Raw genomic sequence first — 21,174 nt, forward strand, 5'->3', positions numbered from 1 at the left:
AGTATTAATACCAAATATCGCTTTTATTTTTTCTTCCTCCTCATCTTTACTCATATCACAGGAGAAGGAAATTGCCTAAGGCGGTGGTTCCTTTAGCAAGCAACATAATTCCCTGGAGCATTTGTTAAAACCCAAATTGCTGAATACCACCGAGATGAAGGGCCTAAAATTTGCATTTCTAACAAATCTTCAGAAGATGTTGAGGCAGAAACCAGTCCAGGAATCACAGATTGAGAACCAGCAACTTAAAAACTAAAATAAAATAAAATCCCTGTAATTGTTCACATTCACTCAATTCGAGAATCATATCTTCTAGTGATTTTAGTATGAAGCTGGTTCAAAAGACTCATAAACTTAAGGGAAAAAAAGAGTCATCTTCAACTTACTTAAATAGTTGCAAACTTCTCAGAAATGCATTCTTAATTTTTTCGTTCTTATGACTTGTGCTCCAATATCGAAATTCAAAACAAAATGTGAATTTTCTTATGTCCAATGTCAGTTATTATTTATTTCTCACCCTCTCACTCCAAATAAAGATCATAGTTTCAGATTTCTTCAGCCTAATGAAATGTGGGAAAAGGTCTCTGCATTTCTATAAAATATTACAAATTCCTTGGTGTTGTATTTATGTTTTGGCCTTTTTCATACTTCAAATTCTTGGGGTTTCTATTTTAAATGATAATACTCTAGGCAGTTCTCAAATTGTGAATCGCCTTTCTTTATGAATTCATACTCCTAGTCCCAACTGATACATTCAGGAAGATGTTCCACGAATTCACTAGTTAATCCACATTTTAGAATCATTCATTAAGCCTAAAAAAATTCTCAGTACTCATACCACAGTAAATATGTTTTTTATTTTATATCATCTTTAGTCTTCCATAGTTATAAAATGCGTAAAATGTGTGCTGAAGGATAAAGCCTGGAAAAAATTCCAGTTTAATGCATCACATAATAGATAATGTTCCATCCTACCATTTCCTGCTGCAGCTAGAGAAGGTGGAGCTTCTAGCTCAGACACAGTCTTCCAGAGGTACAAGCTAGCTGAATTTCCCCTCTCCACCCTCCAACTTACTGACCTTAGTCTCCCTTAGTCAAAGTTATGCCTCCAGCCATGGTGAGAAAGAAAATGCTCTCTTATTACCTGGAGTCTCTCCCCATCTCATCCACTCTCAACCACAGTAGACTCCTGCAAAACTGTCTGCCTGATGCAGAGATCCATCCAGACTGGAGACATCCTGTCTCATCCCACTTTTTGCATCAGATCCAAGGTTATTCTGAATGCAATCATTCCTCTCCCCTCTCCTCTCCTTCTAATGACATTCTTGCCCTATCAGATTAGTCCTCACCCTTACTCTTCTGCAATGCTTCACAACACATGCAGTTTCAGTAGCCTTTCTAAAAAGCCTATGTAGCACAATCTTCTTCCAGTTGGAAGGCCGTAACCCTAGGAGGATGTTGAAAAGAAAACACTTTCTTAAGGGGGTAGGCTCTTACCATTGTGGCATTACACTGCATCCTATTAAGAGTGGGTGGAATTGTTAAAGAAACAAATGCCTTGTCTTTCAGCATCCCAGATTATTTTAGAAAGATCCTTGTAGGACTTCTTAACATTATTCTAATCCTCTTTCACACTTCTTAATCACCCAGACCTCTCTGAAGAATTCTTCAGGAAATTCCTACTGCAATGCTTCAAGCAGAGATTAGCAGATGTGGAAAGGGTTACCTTAAATTTGAGAGAGCCAAAAGCCAAGGAAGACAATGTACTTAACTGCTCCTACAGTAAATACAGATAGGGAGAGTCAAAATAAACTCATCATAACCTAGGTACCCAAAGCCACTGGATTCTGACACTCTTCATTTTGTCAGCAGCTTTCTTTTTCTTTCTTTCTTTCTTTTTTTTTTTTCTTAAAGAAAATGAGATTTGAGGATATTTCTCTAGCACTCTGGCTTTCTTTTGAAATGAGTTTGTTACCTGTGACAATCCCCAGCCTTCAGTAACATATGACCTTTTCTTTAGTTCTCATAGATGTAAGAAGGTACCCCAAGGAAAGGTTCAGACCATTTGTTGAAAGTGAAAATGAATGTCTAAAAATTAAGCGCAACCTAAGATGTGATCTATTTCTTTGTCCACTTGGGACTGTCTGGTCTAACATCAGTTATAATTTGATTGAGTCTTGGCTGCTGTTTTTTTTTTTCCCCCCAAGACAGAATTAGCCAATTTCAGAATACCCTGTAAGCAGACACATTCTAAGAAAAAAAAAAAAAAAAAAAGTACTTAATGACTGCTTGGGGGGAAAATACCTCCTGGTTCTCCTCCTCCAACCCCCACACACAATAAGTCACTGTTTCTTATCCATGAGAGCTAGCATGGGAAACAAACAGTTATCTGACTTACACTCAATATTCTTTTCCACATTTAACAATGAGAAGTGAGATGCAGCACAGAGTCAAATTTGCATAAATATTATAAGGGTATTGTGCCTATTTTTCCATTCGGCTCACTCCTCAATAATTCACGTCAGACAGGATAAGCTCCACAGATGTGTATCTGATTCTCTGCACCCTTTTCCCCTTCTGCTTCAACTACCTCCCCAAATGGTAAAAATTCATCCTCAGAGCTCACCTGTGCGCAGGGAATGGACTAATACAGGTTCTCCTGAGGAAGAGGGTTTTCTTTTTCTCTCTTTCTTTCCTTTTTTTTTTTTTTTTTTTTTTTTTTTTGAGGTAAGGACAAATTTGTATTAATTTCTATAATTTTTGTCATTGAACAATTGAATATTTCTACGTATTAACATCAGTAATGAAAAGAAATCTGGACCTCCTGATTCATGACCCCTTCCTCTTACACTGGCTCTACACTTGGGTGGCCATTTCTGGAGACGTGGTGGAGTCTCTCAGAGCAATTGAAGGGGCCACCAACAGTGCATCTCTTGGTGGAGGCAGGGGAGCTGCAAGAATGGGACCTGAGAGGAGATCAGGTCAGCGCGCCCTGAGGAGACTTGGCAATCCCTCCCTTATTTCCAGAGCAAGTCCTGTTCTTTGCACTCACTGGGTATCCCTCCTGGCTGCCCCTCTGCTGTTCCTCATCCTTCTTCCCAAAGGAGTACAAGAGCCAAGACATCAAAAATGCGCCCCACCCCGGGACCATGACACATCACTACTAAACCAGTAGCGTCTGAGTAGTAGGCAGTGGTCTTACAAATATGCTATTCTGTAAGCAAGAGACCCTCAGAATAAACTGCCCACACGCATCCATTTTCCTTGTCGCATCCTCTTCTTCCCACGGAAAACGGCTGTGGGTCCCTGAGATTCTTCTCACGGTAACGCTAGCCTCTGAGCTCAGGTGAGACCTGGAGAGAGCAAGCTCGCGGGTACCTCCTCCGCATTCTTTTCTCATCTGCCAGCCCTCTTATCCAACAGCTTGGCCCTCGGCGGGCTGCGCGCACAGTATGGAAGGGCGCACCTCCACCCGGTGGTTCTGGCGGCGGAGACGCGCGGGGCGTGCTCGCCAGCGAGGAGCGAAAAGTTGTGCGCCCACTTGGTAGGCAGAAAGAGAGCCGAGAGCAAGCGCGCGAGAGCGCTGGGGAAGGCAGGGAGGGGGCGGGGTGGGGGGCTGCTTACACGAATTTCCAAGTGGTAGACCTGCCTCTGCGCTCTGCCCAATGAGATCCGTCAGGGGAGGCACCCGGCTCACTTTTCCACATCACTTCACAGTTACATTTGGCAGGCAGGCGGGCTCGCACGCCGGAGCGCTCAGCCCAGAATTAGTGGATTTTATTTGGAATCTCCCTGCCTCCTCGAAGCTCCTCCGCCACCACCGGTTTGTGCATAGACGGTAGCGTCAACCCGCCAGCTGCACTTTGGGCTGCGGACACCCGGAGCCCAGCGCGCCTGCCCCGCGTCTCCGCAACAAGCTCCGCAGCTCCCAGAGGCATGAACGGAATCTGGAGGCGCCTGCCCAGTGCACTGGGACCGGTCAGCACTGGCCGCCCTCGGGAGCGAACCCCAAGCCCCTCCAGCCATTTGTGAACCCGGAAGCTTGAAATTCACCAGCTCGAAGCACCAGAAGAGTAAGTACTCCCCCACTACGTATTCCTTCATACCCGAAGAACCATAGGGATCCCTTCTTTTAGGAATTCCCGTACCCCTTCGGACACCTTGCGCACCTCCTTTCCCCCAGATGGTGGATGCTGGTTGCTAGCACCGGCACTGGCTAAGCTACGTCTCTTCGCGATACCCATGGCTGACGGAGACGCCTAAGGGTTTTTGCCTGATGGTTTTTGCAAACTGCTCTGACAGCAGATCCTGAATAACACGCTCCAGGCTGTGCCCCTCCAGTTTTCCTGGCGGTCTCCCTCCTTGCGGTCCCCTGGCGATTTCGCCGCCTTCTGACACAGGCAGGCGCCGCTGCAGCCGCGCGCCTTCACTGCGGGGTCCGTGCGGTGAATGGGAAGCACCCGCCGACTGGCGTTGGGAGGTGCGAACCCGAGGGGAAAGGAGGCTGAGGGGCTCAAGGGGCCCTCTCTCTGGTTTTCTGCACTTCCCCGTCTCCAAGGCGAGGGAGGGCGACCCCCGCAATGGGGCTGAGGGGCACGGCTCAGCTGTGAATGCCCCAGCGCGAGGCTTTCCCACAAGTGGCTGCTCTAGCCTGGGGGTCGCGGGGCCGGCTGCAAACTTACCGGGCTCCTGGGCTCCGGAGCCGCCTTGCGGTTCTGCCCTAGACAAGACGCTGCCCCGCACCCAGGCAGGACCCCAGGTTTTCCCCCTATCTCCTGGCCGGCGATCATGCGCTCTCAGAGGCCCGTGAGCAGGGGACTCCTCCGTAGCCCCTCTCCTACATCTCACAGAGCCCAGAGCTGCGTTTTCTGTCATCTAGTGGCACTTCATCCGAGAACCCTAGGGGGGCGGGCCGCGCCCCTCGCAGGACAGGAGGAAAAGAGGGCTCTTGCTTGGTTCTGCCAGCGCGTAACAGGTTCATAAGGGATCTACTCCCGTTCTGCTTGCTCCAGCCAGGGCTGGGAAACAGCGAAAACGTGCCGCCGCCAACGCTGATGCCAACAGGTATCCACAATTTCCTCCGCATTTTCCCTCCCCAAGACCAAAGCCTCCCCGCGTTCAAACTGGCAGAAGCCTCAAAGTTTCCTGGTCATTGACCCTCCCCGCAGGCACCGAGCCGCGGCACGTCAAGGACCAGCCGTTTGCCTCCGCGAGCGGAGATGGCAGCTGTTTGCTTGGGTTGCTAAATGTAAGAAATCAAACAACATTAATTGTTTATTGTTGCAAACGCACAACATTAGTCCGTAATGGAAAATCAGGCTGGCAGCTGCTCACTTCAGCTCCAGTTAAAGGATAGAGCTTATAAGGTGGCAAGCAGGAGAGAGAAAAGGCCCTTTCAACTTTACCACCGTTTCCTGAAGATTCCACAAGAGTTTCCTCTTCAGGGGGCACGATCCGACAATCCCTTAGCGCGCCAGAGCTGCTAATCAGATCAGCCGGCTGTTTTCTGTCACCGGTCTTCATGGTATTTGTGGGCTGGCAATGGGAAGGAGGGGACTCCGGAGAAGGTATGTGAGAGCTGTGCCCTCTCCCATCGGGCACCTTCGCCAAGCAGATAGGAAGAGGGACCGAGGTTGGTTGGGGCCGTTTTGAAGCGCACGTCTTCTTTATAACAAGGCTGACAGCCATCTCAATGGTTAAAAATCTGTTCTGGGTTGTCACCTCCGGTTTCATTATAGGAGCTTTTCAACTGGAAAACTATATGTGGGAAAGAGATATTTATGTAAGATTTGAGAGTGGGATTTTCCATCCATTCAGCCTCGCTGCTGTACTTCACTGCATGCAAAATGAGCCCTGTCGTTCATGCTAAACACCACTGAAATCTCTCCCTGGCTGGTGCCTTTCATCAGTTGTGTCCAGTTTTACAGAGATTTCCTCTGGAGTGAGTGTGTGTCTGAGAGAGAGACAGAGACAGAGAAAGAGAGATTTCTTCTAGTTATAGAGTACTGAAACCTCTGAAGGATGTTTTTTGAGGGTTACATTTTTTTTTTCCTTAAAAAGAGCTCTCCATAATCATCACGTCCAGACATGTTTTCCACTTCTCTGAGCTCTGTGGTTGGAAGAAACTCTAGGCTTTCCCCCTTATTAAATAATAATACCGATAATAATATTCTGTAATTCTGCCTTAGCAGATTTGAAGCTCCTTGTCGTATAGTCATTTCATGCTGAAGTACTTGCAGGATTTTAAATCATATTTGATATATATATATATATATATATACATATATGTATATATATATTTTTTTCTGAACTCCGAAGAGGGTTAGGAGTTGAGGATAATTCCTCCTGAAAACAGAGGCGCCTTTCCAGTAACCCCAGGGACTGCTTCATTCTGGACTGTTAATGGCAGTTCATCCTCCTTACTCTGTTCAGTATGCCGCCCAAACCAGCGTCAGGGTATCTGCTGTCATAAATAGGCCAGCTATTTTAGAGACACTGGCTAATGACTTCTGAAATTTGTGTTATAATGCTGTCATTCAAACTTTTTAATCTTTCCTCCCTGCAAATTGGATCTTATGTTTCTAATTATTATTACTATTAAAATCAATGCTTCTGCTTTATAATTTATAATCTCCTCTAGCCCACAAGACTCCAGATGGGTAAATCTCTGCACTCAAGACTCTGTAACATTTCTTGGCTACATTTCTGTTGTCCCGGATGCATATCTTGAGTTCTTGAAGCTGTGTGAATGTGGCTAAAGAACAAATCATTTTGGAGCAGCCCTCCCTGGAAGCAGCTCCGCTTACTAACTGTACACATATAAACTCTGAAGTGAAGGAAGTCTTACCTTAGAAAATTACTTTGACTATTTTATAAAACTGTGCTCAAGACAGCATTCATCTATTACAACTCCTCAAATTAGCAATGAGATCACATTTTAAGGTGCCACTGGTAGCTTGACCCACGTCAATAAACAAAACAGGACAAACAAATACCCCATAAAATCTGCTCAGCAGAATGGAGTAGACCACTTGAGAGGGCATTTGTAAAGACAGGTCTGTGAATGTTCTCCTCAGGTAACATTTCCTGAAAATATGCAGATATTTAAGGTCTGATACTCCTTTTAACTTGGAGGATCAGATTGTTGGAGCAAAGCAAGGACACTTTAAAGACTAAGGATATAATGATTATATTCAAGAAATTGTACCTCTGGGTTTTCTTTCCAGATTCTTGTCCTTGTTTACTAATGGGGAGAAGGAGCATACACAGCTGAAAGTTTAGAGTCCACACTCAACAACTGTTTAGAAAACAATACAAGTAAATTAATGTTTTAAAGAAAAACAATCTTCATTTTTCTACGCAAGGTGCCACACTTCACAACTTTATCAACATTCCAATTTGAACAAGTTTTCAATGCAAAACCAAAAGCTTTCAATGGATAAATTGACACTCAATTTATATCTCCAACTACCTTCTCTGGTCCGTCAGAAAAGTTTTCTGTTTGACAAATCAAAGGACAAGTAGAATCGGAGTGACCTTTCAATTACAGGTGCAATTTAAAGGTCCCAAGACTTTCTTATGAAAATATTGTGTTCAGCGTGGCTGCAAATATTAGTTTCAATAATTCTATTATTTCAAAGTCATTCAGTGAAGCAGAGAATACGATACAGTTTGCTTTTTACAGTTTGCAGTCAGCACTGTTGGCAATCAGTAACGGGCTAACTTTCCTTTTTAATAGGAGAAAACCCCTAATTTGAGTATAATATACATCTTTTAGAGGCTGTAGACATTAACCAACACAGATTATTGTTGATATCTGTTATATGTTATACACACCCACAAATATATATACACAAATGCATACCCAGCTTACTTCTTGAAAATATGCTCAACTAACTCTTTATTAGTTCAAATATGAGAATTTTGTGATATTTCCTTTGCCATTTCATCTGCCTTTGATAACTTGACTTGCCCTCCTGCCTACTCAGATTTGTGTATTGATTAGTCTTTAAAGATATGTTATCTGTGGTGCTGGGAATTGCTCCCCAGAAACCCATAAGTGTACTGTTATGAAACTGAACAAATTTTGATGGTAAAAGACCAGCATCTGATTTCCTAAGGCTTAATTAACCAAAGGACTGTTAGTCTTTCTCCTCTTATTCTCACAGAAAGTTAGGATGCTCAATCTATTTCTGCTGAATTGTTGGTTCCTGCCTCTGGAACTCACTTCAGATGTAACCATGAGAAGAAAATTAGTTGAACCTGGCAACTTCAAAAGGTCAGAAAAGAAATAAGTTCAAGGGCTGCCATTTAGCTGCTTCTCCCATATGTTGCTGCTAACTAAATCTCCATTGCCACCTCATGGTACAGCAGAGAGGCCAGTACAGTACTGTTTCCTTTTCTCTCATATCCCAAGCTTTTATTTTCCTAGTTTTAAATGTCATGTTCTATTCCCTATCATAAGCATCACACACCTTCTTTAAACATCTCTTTTTTTCAAAGTTCCATTGGTAAATAGAAATATTTAGAAGTGATTTTGTATATCTGTTTGGAAAGTATCATAAAACCATAACACCTGTATTCATAACGTTCAAACCCTTTCCTTTCCAGTTCCCCACTCCACCACCTGCAAGACAACTGCAAATGCCAGAAGGATTTGGTCTAAGTCCAAGTACAGAGTTAGTGACCAGTAAATATTTATTTGATGCACTAACAAATTAGCAAAGATGATACCCCTCCACCACCTTTGCTAAGTTACTTTCCATAACTGGGAGGGAGAGAATGCAATCTTATCCAAAGTCCAATATGGGGATTAGGTACTACAATTTTCTCTACAAAAATTTCATGAATCCTCCTAAGTTTATTTTTAGACACAGCTTTTCTCATTTTTTAAAATCAATTTTATCCATGTTCCACAAAGCATATTTTTTCTCCCTTCACAATCATTTTTTAAATGACAGGGGAATATAAAAAATATGATGTAATTCAGCTTGGTAAGAATGAGATTGCCTCTAAGACTAACCTGGCATCCTGGAATGCTGTTAAACACTATGTGATGCAGAGTGATATTTTATTGGGAAAAATGGTCTAATTGTGGAAGTACTATGTGGGTAACTCAATGTCTGCACTTTTTCCTTGGTCAGAATGTGTAAAATATTAACCAAGAAGGAACTTCCTTCCTCTTTCTTTCCTTAGCTTCATCCTGCCTCCTCTCTTTCTCTCTTTAGCATATTTTTCTGTGTTTGAGTAGAACAGTTCATGATAAACTCATATGAATTACAGTCTGGGTGTCTTTTAAGGCATATTCCTCTTTATTGATTCCATACTCCTCAGTATTGATTTTAATCAGCAGGATACCTGGCCCTTACATGCACCCACGGGAAAAAATATGCCAGTAGAAGATGCTTCTGTGGATGTGTTTATTGGTATTTTAGACATGTTGAAATAGTTAAGCATGTGCAATATGTTTAAAAAGAATGTTAAATAAAATATCCTTAATCCTTTTATTTTTAAAATTAATTAGTTAATTAATTTTTGTGGTGCTGGGAATCAAACCCAGAGCCTTATGCATGCTAGGCAGGCTCTCTACTACTGTCACGTACCCAACCCTCCTTAATCTGTTTTATGTACATCATTAAGTGAAAAGGTGGTAGTATATTTATGTTCTGTTAGCACTGAGGACAATATTTTTTGTGTCTCATTTCTTTCTAGATACAATATGCATAGAATACGATTATTCAATTTCTGATGTGACATAAATGACCCAGAGTAAGTAGACAGGGAAGAAGAGATAAGTACCATAAGGGAATGATATCCATTTTTATATGGACAATCTTATTTCCAAAAGTTGATATAAAATCTACAAAGGCACATTCCGCTCTTTGTCTATTTGTCAAGCTGTTTGAGTTGAACAAATAGGATTTAACATTATGTGTAACTCTTCCCATCTTCAAAAGAGCAATGCTAAGTAAAATGAAAAACAAATCATACTTATTTGATTAAAGCAGTAAAAATTACTTGCCTTTGTTATGGCTTTCAGTTTCAGTAAAATATAGTAGCTCATAATAGTACACTTGTCTTAGAATTTGTGTAGCCAGTTCCCTTAATTTTCGTGCACTGTATATTCTGGATATTAACCCAATATTATTTTTGTCCAATGATTGCTTGTTATCTGTGTGTCTGTTGACCTATCCATCATCTGTGTTCATGTTAACAGTATCAGTGGGTGGATTTAAGCTATATAGTCTTTGAAACATGAAAGAACGACAGTAAGGTGCACTTGAAAGTGTGGTTGCTCTCCAGCGTAATCTAATTGGCAGAATCTTGACTTGTTATACTGGAATACTTGGCTGCGTTTCAATATCAGTGCAATAGGCTCTGTACCTCTCTGGTTATATGATATAACTGCTTTTAACCATTTCCACACATTTTAAGTAAGAAGGGAAAGCTTCTAATTTTTAACTATCATCGGTGAAGCTAAAGTTTCTTAAAACAAATAGAGAAAGTTTGTTGAATGTTTTTGGAAGGAGACACTACCTGAACCCAATCTCTTATTAGCATCAATAAGAAAGTTCTGCTGCAAGTAGTGCATAGATATCACTTGCCTCATATTGGGCTTGGTTGGGTTTCTCCATTTGCAACATTCTCACAAGAAGGTAGATGATAATGAAATGCAGTGGAATTTTTCTTGTAGAAAAGTAGCAGGCCATGTTTTTAAAATGACACATGACATTCAATTAAATGACAAATCAATTAAGTTTGATTGAAAGTGAGTAGCTTGGACATATACAGGCAGTGCTTGCACTTTGCTCTCTCAGCAGAAAACAGTGATGGAAAAAAGGAAAAATACCCTTTCTTTTAAGGAAAAAGAAAAATGACTGGCTTTAGAGGCCTAATGAAACTATTTAAAGTCATTACATTAATTGTGTGTTAGCCTTGGATATGGAGAGCTACTTATAAAATACCATTTCATTTGTACCCATTTTTGTTGACACCATTTTTTTTTTTAAATCAAAAGCTGGAAAAAAGTTATTTATTACATAGAAAACTGGAATTTTTCTCTTGATGTACACAGCAAGAGATTGAAATAAAGTAATTTTTAAAAATTAGTCACTATTTTTTGTTAAGCACTAGAAACACTCAGTAAAATAACCATGATTGCTCTATTGATAACAGAGTTTTGCATACCTTATTTAATTTCTTCCTCAATTTTCAAGTAGGTAGTGTGAAATACAAAGCATCAGTTTCCTTATCTGGTATCATTTGATGAATTCAAAAAGACCATTTATTTGATGCATGATGGAGCTGTGATTCAAATTACTTCTATTTGATTTTAAAATCAGTGCCCTGAACAACTGTCTCATGGAACTCCCTACAGTATTATGAGGCCTGAAAAGGAAGATCAGTTCTGATTGGTTACTATGATTTAAAAAGTCAACACAAATTGCTTTCACACATTGAGTCTTTGGATATTAAATGGTGAAGGTATAATTTAAAGATGGCAAAGGAAGAGAAGATTCAACTTAGATGTCAGAAATGACTTTCTGGCACCACCGTGTAATTGGAAACAGAGGTATTGGACATACATTTATCATCTTCAGGACAATCTCAATATAGTTATATCTTAAGAGAGTCTAGAATAGATTCATCCTCAATATCATAACTAAGCTTATGAATCTAACAAAGTTTTAAAAATAAAGATCTGGTCCAGTAACAGTAGAGAGTGACTGTTATTCTGATTTTCTTGTTTTTGTCCCAAGTTTAGTTCCCCTGTTCTGGTATATCTATAACAGAAAAGATCTTATCTGAAGAATCAATTTCTGACTCCATCTTAAAGAAGGAGGAGGAGAAGGCATTTATTTATTTATTTTTATTTATTTTTGCTGATGCAACCAGCAGTTATAAAACTTGAGAAAGACAAATCTTCAAGCAAAAAAGAGTAGCATGACAATAATAGGAAAACGTCTACTTGTCAAGTATTACTCTGGATGGTAAAATAAGGAAATGATACGCTTCTGGACAGATTAATATCTGGGTATGTATGTGGTCTGAAACCAAAGAAAGATGACCAGAAAGCTTGTAGCAGAGGTTAGGAATAAATAATAATAATAATAATAATAATAAATAATAAGCAAATACATTTGTATGTGTATATAAAATACTTAAGAATTTTCTCCTGTTTTTACTAAGGGAACCTAGTTAGGGAATACTTTTTTTTTTTTTTTTTTTTTTTTTTCAGTCCTGGAGATTAGACCCAGGGACCAGTGCATGCTTGACAAATACTCTATGGCTGAGCTGCATCCCTAGCCGCTGGTCATGGATTTCTGAAGGCCCTGGAAAATAAAATCCTTTTTGTTATTTATATTTGGAAACAGGCAAATGTCATTCCTCTCTAAAATCCAGAAGGTCTCCTTACCTGTTCAGCTTCAGTCACCCAGGGCTGGATGTGAATTGCACCAGGTCACACATTAAATCCCATCCCCTATATTCTTGAAATAACACCGCTTCAAATTCAATGTGCATTTACCTGTTTGAAGTAGGCTGCTAATGGCTCTAAATTCAAGGTCAGAAACATTTTTAATAGAAATTCTCTGGTCCTGTGTGTCATTGTGCTTCCATGAAATATTGTGGCCACTAAATCCAGTGATAATGAAAGCATAATTTCCTGTCAACCCAGTAATCTGCTGGATTGAATCCCAAAGTATCTTTAAAAGCCTCTTTTTATTTTAAACTTCACTTATCACTGTGTAACTTATCATTTGGAACTTCAATCCATGTTGTTTATAAAATTCATGGTGTAACACATGCCTTTACATAATGATTTAACACATCTGAGAATTGACTGAGTTCACCTTAAAAAAGGGTTAGGGTCAGCAGAGTGAGAGTCAGGCTGTAATTAGAACTATCTCTAAAGTGTGAATATGAATGAAAAATAAGGTTACAGGTCTTTTATCTAAGGGGATCTATCTTTTTTCTCCAGGATTTCTAAAAACTCTTATGTGTAAGAATTCCAGAGGGACTAAAATCTCATCGCATCACTATGTGGGTGTAAATCAATGCCATAGCATTATAATAAAGTGGATTGCTTGGCCAGACATAGATATTGTGGTTGGAAAATGTAAAAATAAATTGATTTTTTTTTTACTCAGGCTTTACAACCTTGCTTAATTTTTTCCTGGTTGCAGTGAGTGAAGCAGTTGGTATATGCAGCTATTAGTCACAGTGTTTATTAATTCTGATAACAGTGACATAACATTTGGTTGCTTCTCCAGTATTCCCAGAGAGCTATTCTATGATCTCCTAAGAGGACATTAGTTCTACTGGTGACAGAAGTGCAGGCATATAAATAGTATGATTCTTGATGTGACAGTAGAATCCTGTTACTTCTCTCCAAGTGTAAGATCCATTGAAGGCTGAATCTCGCTGCTCCATGATTGCATGCATGTGCACATGGAGCACCAGTTAACTGGACAACTTTCCTAGTGTCACACATAAAATAAAAGGGTAGGGAATGGAGAAAGCATCATGCCATCATACAAAATCACCATATTCTCATCCACCCTAGTTTAGACTAGGCAGGTCAGGTGTATGTGTTTAATCCCGTGTGCACACGGATGGCTAAGTAGTGCCTGTGTATGGCATTAAATGACACTGACGAGGAAGTGGTTCTCCTTTAACACCATTGAATCCTTCAGATAACATTAAGGAAGTGTGAGCTGGGAGATGATCTTCTTTAAAACTATTTGATTCTCAAAGGGTGGCCCTCAATTCAGTATTGCAGGAGGGATTATTAGAAATACAGACTCTCAGGCATGGCCTGAAGTAGACTGGATCCAAATCTGTATTTTACCAAGATTTCCGTGTGATTTGTGTACATATTTGAGATGACCCCACTAGGGTTGTGCTAGAATCACCTCTTTACTGGGTTTCTCAGAGTTGAAGGTCAAATTTTCATTAACTGTTAGAACAGGTTAGAGGTCACATTGGAAGTTTGAAAGTGGTCTGAGTGGAAGTCAGAAACACTACAAATCAGGGATTTGTTTTTTTTTTTCCTTTAGATAGTCACTTGTTAAATGTTTATCAGTCTGCCTCTAACTGTTGTTGATCTTTCTTTTTAGTAAATAGACAATCTCAAGCTTTGATGGTACCCAGTTTAATGAAAATAAAACCTTAAATAGAATGTAATCCCTCTATTCTGTTTTCTTATCTTCGTAATGAGAATTAATAATAATAATAATACATGTATCAGGGTTATTTTGCAGATTAGATGCTTGTATGTTTGTGTGCCTTCTTTAGGATTTAATATAACCAAGGAACTTTCTAAATGTTCATTATTAATCATATAATTTTACAGTTACATTCTATTATGTTAAGTAACATCGACTTTCCAATTTTAAATGAATATTTCAAAAACTAAGCCAAGGGGTGAGTTAAAAATGACTGATGTGGATGAAAAGTGTTTCCACTGAACTGGGCTAACTTTTCCTCCAGATTTCTGCTAGTGACCATAGGGCACTGGTGAGAGGACACTGCCATTCTTCTGAAAACTGGAAAGACGCACGCTGTCTCTGTGGGATGACGTATGCTGTCATTCCCCAAACACTTGGAGAAGTCAAAGATGTCCTTTTCACAAAGAACTGTCAAAGAAGAGTGTAACCTCTTTGGCATGGACTTTGTAGAGATCACAGCCATTAGGAGTTTGGTGCGTTAGGGAAAAAGGAGGAATGAGTGATCTATGGACTGGGTGAACTTTTAAGCAATGATCTGAAAACTGCCTCAGATACTGATCCATTCAGAAATCCTGGATTAGTTAAAATGGACCTTTTCCTGTCCATGGGTAGATTGAAACGTTCTTTCACACTGACCCCATCCTCAGTTGGCTAATTCCTTCTCAACCTTGATGTCATGCCTCCTCCAGGAAGCCTTCTTTCGTTCTGCCAAGATGAGTGGGATGTCAGCACTCCTTATTCCTCTATCCCTCCCAAGACCATGTTTTCATTAATATGGCAATTATATATTTCTTTATCTTTCCAAATTAGGCTCTTTGCTTCTTGTCTGTAGGAGCTCTGACCTATTTGTCTTTCTATCCCCAGTGACTGACATATAATGTATGTGCAATCATTAATTAAAATAATAAGAGAATGGCTTGTGTTAAGGGAGAATTTTGAAGTGACTTTACCTAGCTTCAAACAATGGTTCTGTCCTTAATGGAGATGTTTCTTGGGCAAGTCATTTAATGGATTTCCTGCCTTGGTTTTGAACACAACAACTCAAGGCATTGAAAGCTTTGTCTAACTGTAAGATATGGGGGCAACGGATACTTTTTGTAGCCATACACATGTTCCATTGGTAATATATTCATTCTAGCTAGTGAATCTCTGCTATTATATAAAATTGTTCCCAGGTCTATAATGACTTTTGCCAGATTCTGGAGTTTAGGCCTCTATCATGTCACCTTCTACCTGAGTCTCTCTTGGTGGTTTCCATGAAGGAAGCATCTATTATGATTTGAAATAGGAATTAGGCTTTATTATTGCAGAATCATTAACAACAAGGTTCTGAAAGATATTTGGCACATTTTAAAGGATGTACTCCTGCTGATCTATCCTAACTGCTTTACCATGATTATCTCTTTTGGTCTTCAAAATAAACTATTGGGTCCATATTATTGTCATTGTTGTTTTTCTGGCAGTTGTCATTAATTAAGCCCTGGTTGTAAGGACTAGAATGTAAACTGCACTGGAGGCCACTCGTAGGACACTTTGTTCCATCTGTATAACTGAGGTCATTGGAGAACAGCACATGTGGCTTTTGAGCAGTGAGGTAGGCCTGTCATAGAAGGGGTACATCTGAAAAGCACAAGTCTCTTTACCCTGAGAAGCAGGTAGGCAGAAACTTGTGATCAGAATATGTCTAACCATCTGTGTAAAACGGCCCAGCCATCCCCTTGCCAGCCTCACTTTCATGCCACTTTGGGGAAGATTTCTGTGAACCCTTTTGCCACTACGGGACTGTGCTTACTTTTGCTGTACAAGTCACACAGCTCTACTCTTTGTTTCTCTTTTGTACCAAAGTCTCTCCAAGGCAGAGACCATGCCACCACCACCCTCATATTCTGACTGAGGATAACCACATGAATTACAGTTTGGTAAAGTTTAACTTCCCACATGTTTGCTGTTTTGTGTGTCTTTGTTCTGAACCACACACACTACTGCCTTGTATGATAGGGATTATTATTATGGCCATTCTGCAGATGAGAAAACTGAAGCTTAGGCAACTTGAGCATCTTGTCTATTACTGCAGAGGTAGCAGGTAGGGTGAGCTGGGATTCAGTCCCAGGGCTCTCTGCTTCTAGAACTCTGCCATACCTCAATACTCCTTCAGTATGGTTCCCCACTGTCTGACTGGGAGAGAGTCTGGCACCCCAAGGATGTTCTGCAGATGTCTCTTCAGTAAATAAGTGGTTTGGCAATTCAGACAGAAGCAGATATTTTGGGATTTCTTCATTGGGACCAGTTCTGAAGCCTGCAAATTTGTGTTTCCACCCTGGGATCGAAGTGGGCCTTAAGGGAAGACTTGATTTCCCTGGGTGTGCTGCAATATTAGGGAAAGAAGAAGACATTGTTCTGGAGAGTTCTCTGAGTTGGTGCCCAAGGGAAAGCTGCTCCCTTACACTTCCAAAACACCTGTCGCTTGTGGTGAGGCCCTGTGTACTCATCAGGGTGGGGCCCTTTTGACTCCTAGAGGTCTAACTGAAGCCAGGCAGAGTGACAAGCAGGGGGACCCCTCTGGCCATCTCGTTAGATCAGACACTGCCTGTATTTGCTGCAGCATCAGGGTCTGCCTCTTTCAGCTGGCTCCACTAAGGCACCCACCAGCCCAACCATGTTAATGACATTCTTGTTTTCTCATTCTGACCCAGAATGGAACCCAGAGATGAAAGTTTCCCTTACCCTATTATGAATTCCCTGAGCCAAACTATTCCTGAAGGTGTCTTGAGGTATGATTTTCCCATTTAATCTAATTCAGTGAGGCTTCTCTCTGGAATCTGCAGTGAACATTATTTCTTTAAAAATAATCTTTTTTGAGAGGGAAGAAACATGTTTTGCCACATCCAAGCTAAGCAAAAAATGTGACACCTGAGGTGATAGGGATTTATTTATTTATTTATTTATTCATTCATTCATTTGCACAGTCCTTTCTGAATTTGTTCAACTGCAAATTGTATTTTTACTGTATTTCATTCCCAAAGGAATCTTCCATAATTTAAATCTCCCGTTCAACTGTACATGTACAACAGGAGCTCTGATACTGTCCTGATTATGGCGTACATGCCGGACATTACAGAATGGCTCTCTGGGAAGATTCTAATTTTATCCCGTCATGGTTAGCATTCTGTCAGAGAAATATTCTGTACCCTTAACTGGATGGGCCCGTCTAATGGGGACTGGTAGCTGAGACCATAAAAATTAGAGAAATTTCTCCTCCCACTCCCATTTCTATTATTACTATTATTATTATTAAAATTTACTCATTAAATTTCTAGTTTCTTCACAGAGTTCAGCATAACCTGTCTTTGAACATTTTTTTAATTTTTAAAGAAAAAGGTCTTAGGCATACACCCCGATTTCATTACACACAAAGAACCTGAGTAAGGGGTGGGGGGTGACCAGAGAGAGGGAAGGAAGGACAAAAGTCAAGAAGAACGGGCAGGAGGAAGTGCAGCAGGATAGAAAGGAGGGAAAAGAGAACCATAGCTTGAAGCAGTTTTTGATAAGTAACACACCTATGGAATGAATACTAAAATCTAAATAAAGCTTAAAAATCAAAGGACTTACTAGCCTACTCATTCTAATTCTTCAGATCCTCTTCCTTCACTTCAAGAGTTTGGGAAGTGCCTATTATCTTTCACTTATGTGCCCCTGAAAAGAAGTGATTTTGTTTTAAAACCTGTTTCAGGGGACCCTTATCTTTCTTCCTCCTTGTTTTTGCAGGAAATTTCAATGAAAAGGAAAGCCAATGGATTGTGGTCTTAGAAGAGCTGCTTAGATCATGTCTGTTTCCAGAGCTTTCAACACGTGGCAGAGCTGTAAGTAAGCGCTCGGCACTGCATGATGAATTGGATGGCTGCGGACCGGAGGCAAACAAAATAATTGTCTCGTTTTCGTGGTGATTTGCTTAACTGGTGGGACCATGCCAGAACGGCTAGCAGAAATGCTCTTGGATCTCTGGACTCCATTAATAATATTATGGATTACTCTCCCCCCTTGCATTTACATGGCTCCGATGAATCAGTCTCACGTTTTAATGAGTGGATCCCCTTTGGAACTAAACAGGCTGAGTGAAGAACAGCGGATTTTGAACCGCTCCAAAAGAGGCTGGGTTTGGAATCAAATGTTTGTCCTGGAAGAGTTTTCTGGACCTGAACCGATTCTTGTTGGCCGGGTAAGCTTCGGTTTTTAAGATCCCGATTTCAGGGTCTGTTTGTGGTCTTTAGATGTTTAACATCAGACTCCCCACAGTTGCTGCCACACTTAGCTCTAAATCCTTTAAGCCAGATGGTTAGTTAACCTGTTGGTTTCCTTATGAATATGAATAATCCCACAGTAACCATTTCAAATGGTCCTGGAGGGACACCCCCACGCCCCCACACCCTTAGAAAAAAAACCCCAACACTTGTATAATGCATAAACAAATACCAATTCGTCCTCATTTATGTGAGAGCTGTTCATGTGAAACCTTTCCTCTAGTTTGTGGTACTTGTCCTTCTACTTGGAAGAGGTATACCTTTTATGCTAGTTTGAAATTCTACCATCTCTATTGTTAAAATATTATTTCATTTTGTTTTAAGAACACTGACCTCCAATTGCAGATATATGTTTCTCCTATTGTTTCATTTTGTTTTTTTTTTTTAGTCCTTAGGATGGAGAAAGTGAAGGTTTTAATGTCGATGCTTAAGAGTGCCTTGTTCTGTAATTTGATGAACTTTGTAACAGGGAAGAAGTTCATTCATTGTCAGGTGGAATAAAATGTGTATAATTAAATTTTAGAAGTGTGTGTGTGTGTGTTTGTATGTGTCAGAGAGAGAAAGAGAGAGAGGAGAGAGAGAGGGAGTGTTAGGTTAGTTTACATTTGTTTTGTCATTTTTGCATGTTCTTTGTGCGTCACAGTTTTCCAGAGTCACCATGAGTTACTGAGGACTCTACAGGTTTAACTTCAGAACTGCCCCAAGCTTCCGTTAATTTTGTCACAACATTATCACCTTAGGTAGAATTCCAATTATGAGCCTTCTGCTGTTGGTGGATTTCCCTCGTAAGTTAGATTCAGAAGTTAATCATGCCAGTATTATTCATTTCTCAAATGCAGTGATCTAAAAGAAAAATGGAAGGGGAATTAAATATTGATCTTCAAGACTTAACTCTTTGTGTTTTACCAGGAGCTTCTGATTATATTACTGCTTCTACCTGTTGTCTTGCAAAACCAGGCGGGCCTCTGTGAGCATTCTGTTTTTTTCATTTCATATAGTTCATGTGGTTCTAGTTGGATGAAGAAAGCTTGGATGAGGAGATAGCATAAATCATGGCACCTTCCTGTGTGCCAGGCACTCCATCAGTTGCCTGGGGCATATCCATAAAGCAATGATCTTTGCCTTCAAGGAACTTTATATTCTGGCCATTATTGAGTGTGTTTTATGTATTGAATGCTATTATATAGCTACTTTTTTGGTATAAATCTATTGGATCCTAACAAGAGTTCCCTGTATATCTATATGTATGTATAGATTTAGCAGTGTGCGTGTGTATATATACACACACATAACATATGAAAATGTGTATATAAAAACAGTTTTGTACTCCCATTCATATGAATCCAAAATATAAAATTCTCTGAAAGACATTATTTGTATTCTTGATACAAATTCAGGTAGCAGAATTGACTTGTGGCTATTTATAGTCATAATGCTTCCCAGTACTGTGACTGTTCATACATTTCACTGAAGAAATATTAATGTAGTTTATTACAGGGTGCTGCCCCAGACCTGCTGAGACTGTTACTTACTATATAGTTTAAATACCTTGATATGTTTCTAAATTGTGAAAAGTTCTGAATTCCTAAACACATATAGCCCTGTGGATTTTGTACACGGGCTTTTGACCAGTGTTATCTTTTATTTATTTATTTGTTTATTTATTTTTGGTGGATGCAGAATCTGAGCCTTAGCTGAATTAATACACCACATCATGATCACAGAGTTAGCAAATGATCTACCTGGGTTTAAATCCTGCTGGAAACTCCCAAGGCCATAATTTCACTTTCACCTTTTTACATATTAGTAACCAGGTACCTGGATTCTAAACTATAATTTGCACTCAAGAGTTATTGAATGAAGATTGAAAAGTCCTGAAATTCTTATTTCTGAATGTTCACATTTCTTTAACCAGTCTTAATTCAAGTTGTTTCCATATCTTATGAAATTTTGGAAACACATGTATATATGTAGTGGATGGATAATTCCTCTGTGCATTTCTTCTCTTAGTTACCTCATTATGCAGGTATATCATTCTTATCCTGTCTTGCATAATGTAAATAACTGAACATTCTGTGCTCAAGACAGCGTTCCATTTTTATCTGAATAGAAAAAGTAATTAACACAAGGTGTGTTTTGGACTCAGTATCTGATGGCTGATCTCACCTCTATTCCTTAAATGAAGTCATAGAGATAAAGCAAATGACCAGGATTTTTGTATCCCTGTGTGACTTAATAATTCTTGAGCTGTTCATGCTTCTCTGAGTAACAGAATGTTGTTAGCGAACCCTAGGATCTCAAAATGGTCAAAAAGCTTGAGTCCTAATTCCAGACATTTTTATGAATTGACCCTTCTGCCTGCTCCCTACAATGGCCAGTTCCCAAATCTTTGTTTAAGCAGAATTAAACTATCTTTTGAAAAGCTTTTCTGCAAACATATTTCCCCATAAAGAAACTTTCTCCTGAATTAGGACAACTTTGCCTTTGAGGATCTTGGGTTGTAACAAAGCCAAAAATACATTTCAGGTGACTGCTTCGGATTATGCGTCAGGCTTAGTGCAGGGATGATCTGTATCGGGGTGCTCACCGGTGCCTTTCAATGTTTTATCTCTGTGCACACTCTTCCACATCCAACTCTTTAAACCACT

At 40.1% G+C, this 21,174-nt stretch overlaps 2 protein-coding genes across 13 annotated transcripts in view; one reads left to right on the top strand and one right to left on the bottom strand.

Annotated features, from left to right (window-relative positions):
- The window catches only part of LOC306648174 (uncharacterized protein), a 53,442-nt gene extending 47,908 nt beyond the window's left edge, over positions 1 to 5,534 (bottom strand). For all 6 annotated transcript variants that reach the window (XR_013760320.1, XR_013760321.1, XR_013760322.1 and 3 more), the window contains exons 1-2: positions 5,406 to 5,534; positions 1,350 to 1,447 (exon numbers count right to left, since the gene is read on the bottom strand). The gene's annotated coding sequence lies outside the window, so the exon portion shown is untranslated. The remainder of the gene's footprint in view (positions 1 to 1,349; positions 1,448 to 5,405) is intronic.
- Positions 20 to 21,174, top strand: part of CDH8 (cadherin 8) — a 350,895-nt gene continuing 329,740 nt past the window's right edge. Inside the window, exons 1-2 of one of the 7 annotated variants that reach the window (XM_079118021.1) lie at positions 20 to 4,073; positions 17,994 to 18,444. In XM_079118021.1, the coding sequence (XP_078974147.1) occupies positions 18,193 to 18,444 (252 nt within the window). In that variant the 5' untranslated portion in view covers positions 20 to 4,073; positions 17,994 to 18,192. The other 6 variants (XM_079118016.1, XM_079118019.1, XM_079118022.1 and 3 more) reach the window with 6 other exon arrangements.

Source organism: Sciurus vulgaris (genome assembly GCF_902686455.1).
Source record: "Sciurus vulgaris genome assembly, chromosome: 17".
In the NCBI taxonomy this organism is placed as follows: domain Eukaryota; kingdom Metazoa; phylum Chordata; class Mammalia; order Rodentia; family Sciuridae; genus Sciurus; species Sciurus vulgaris.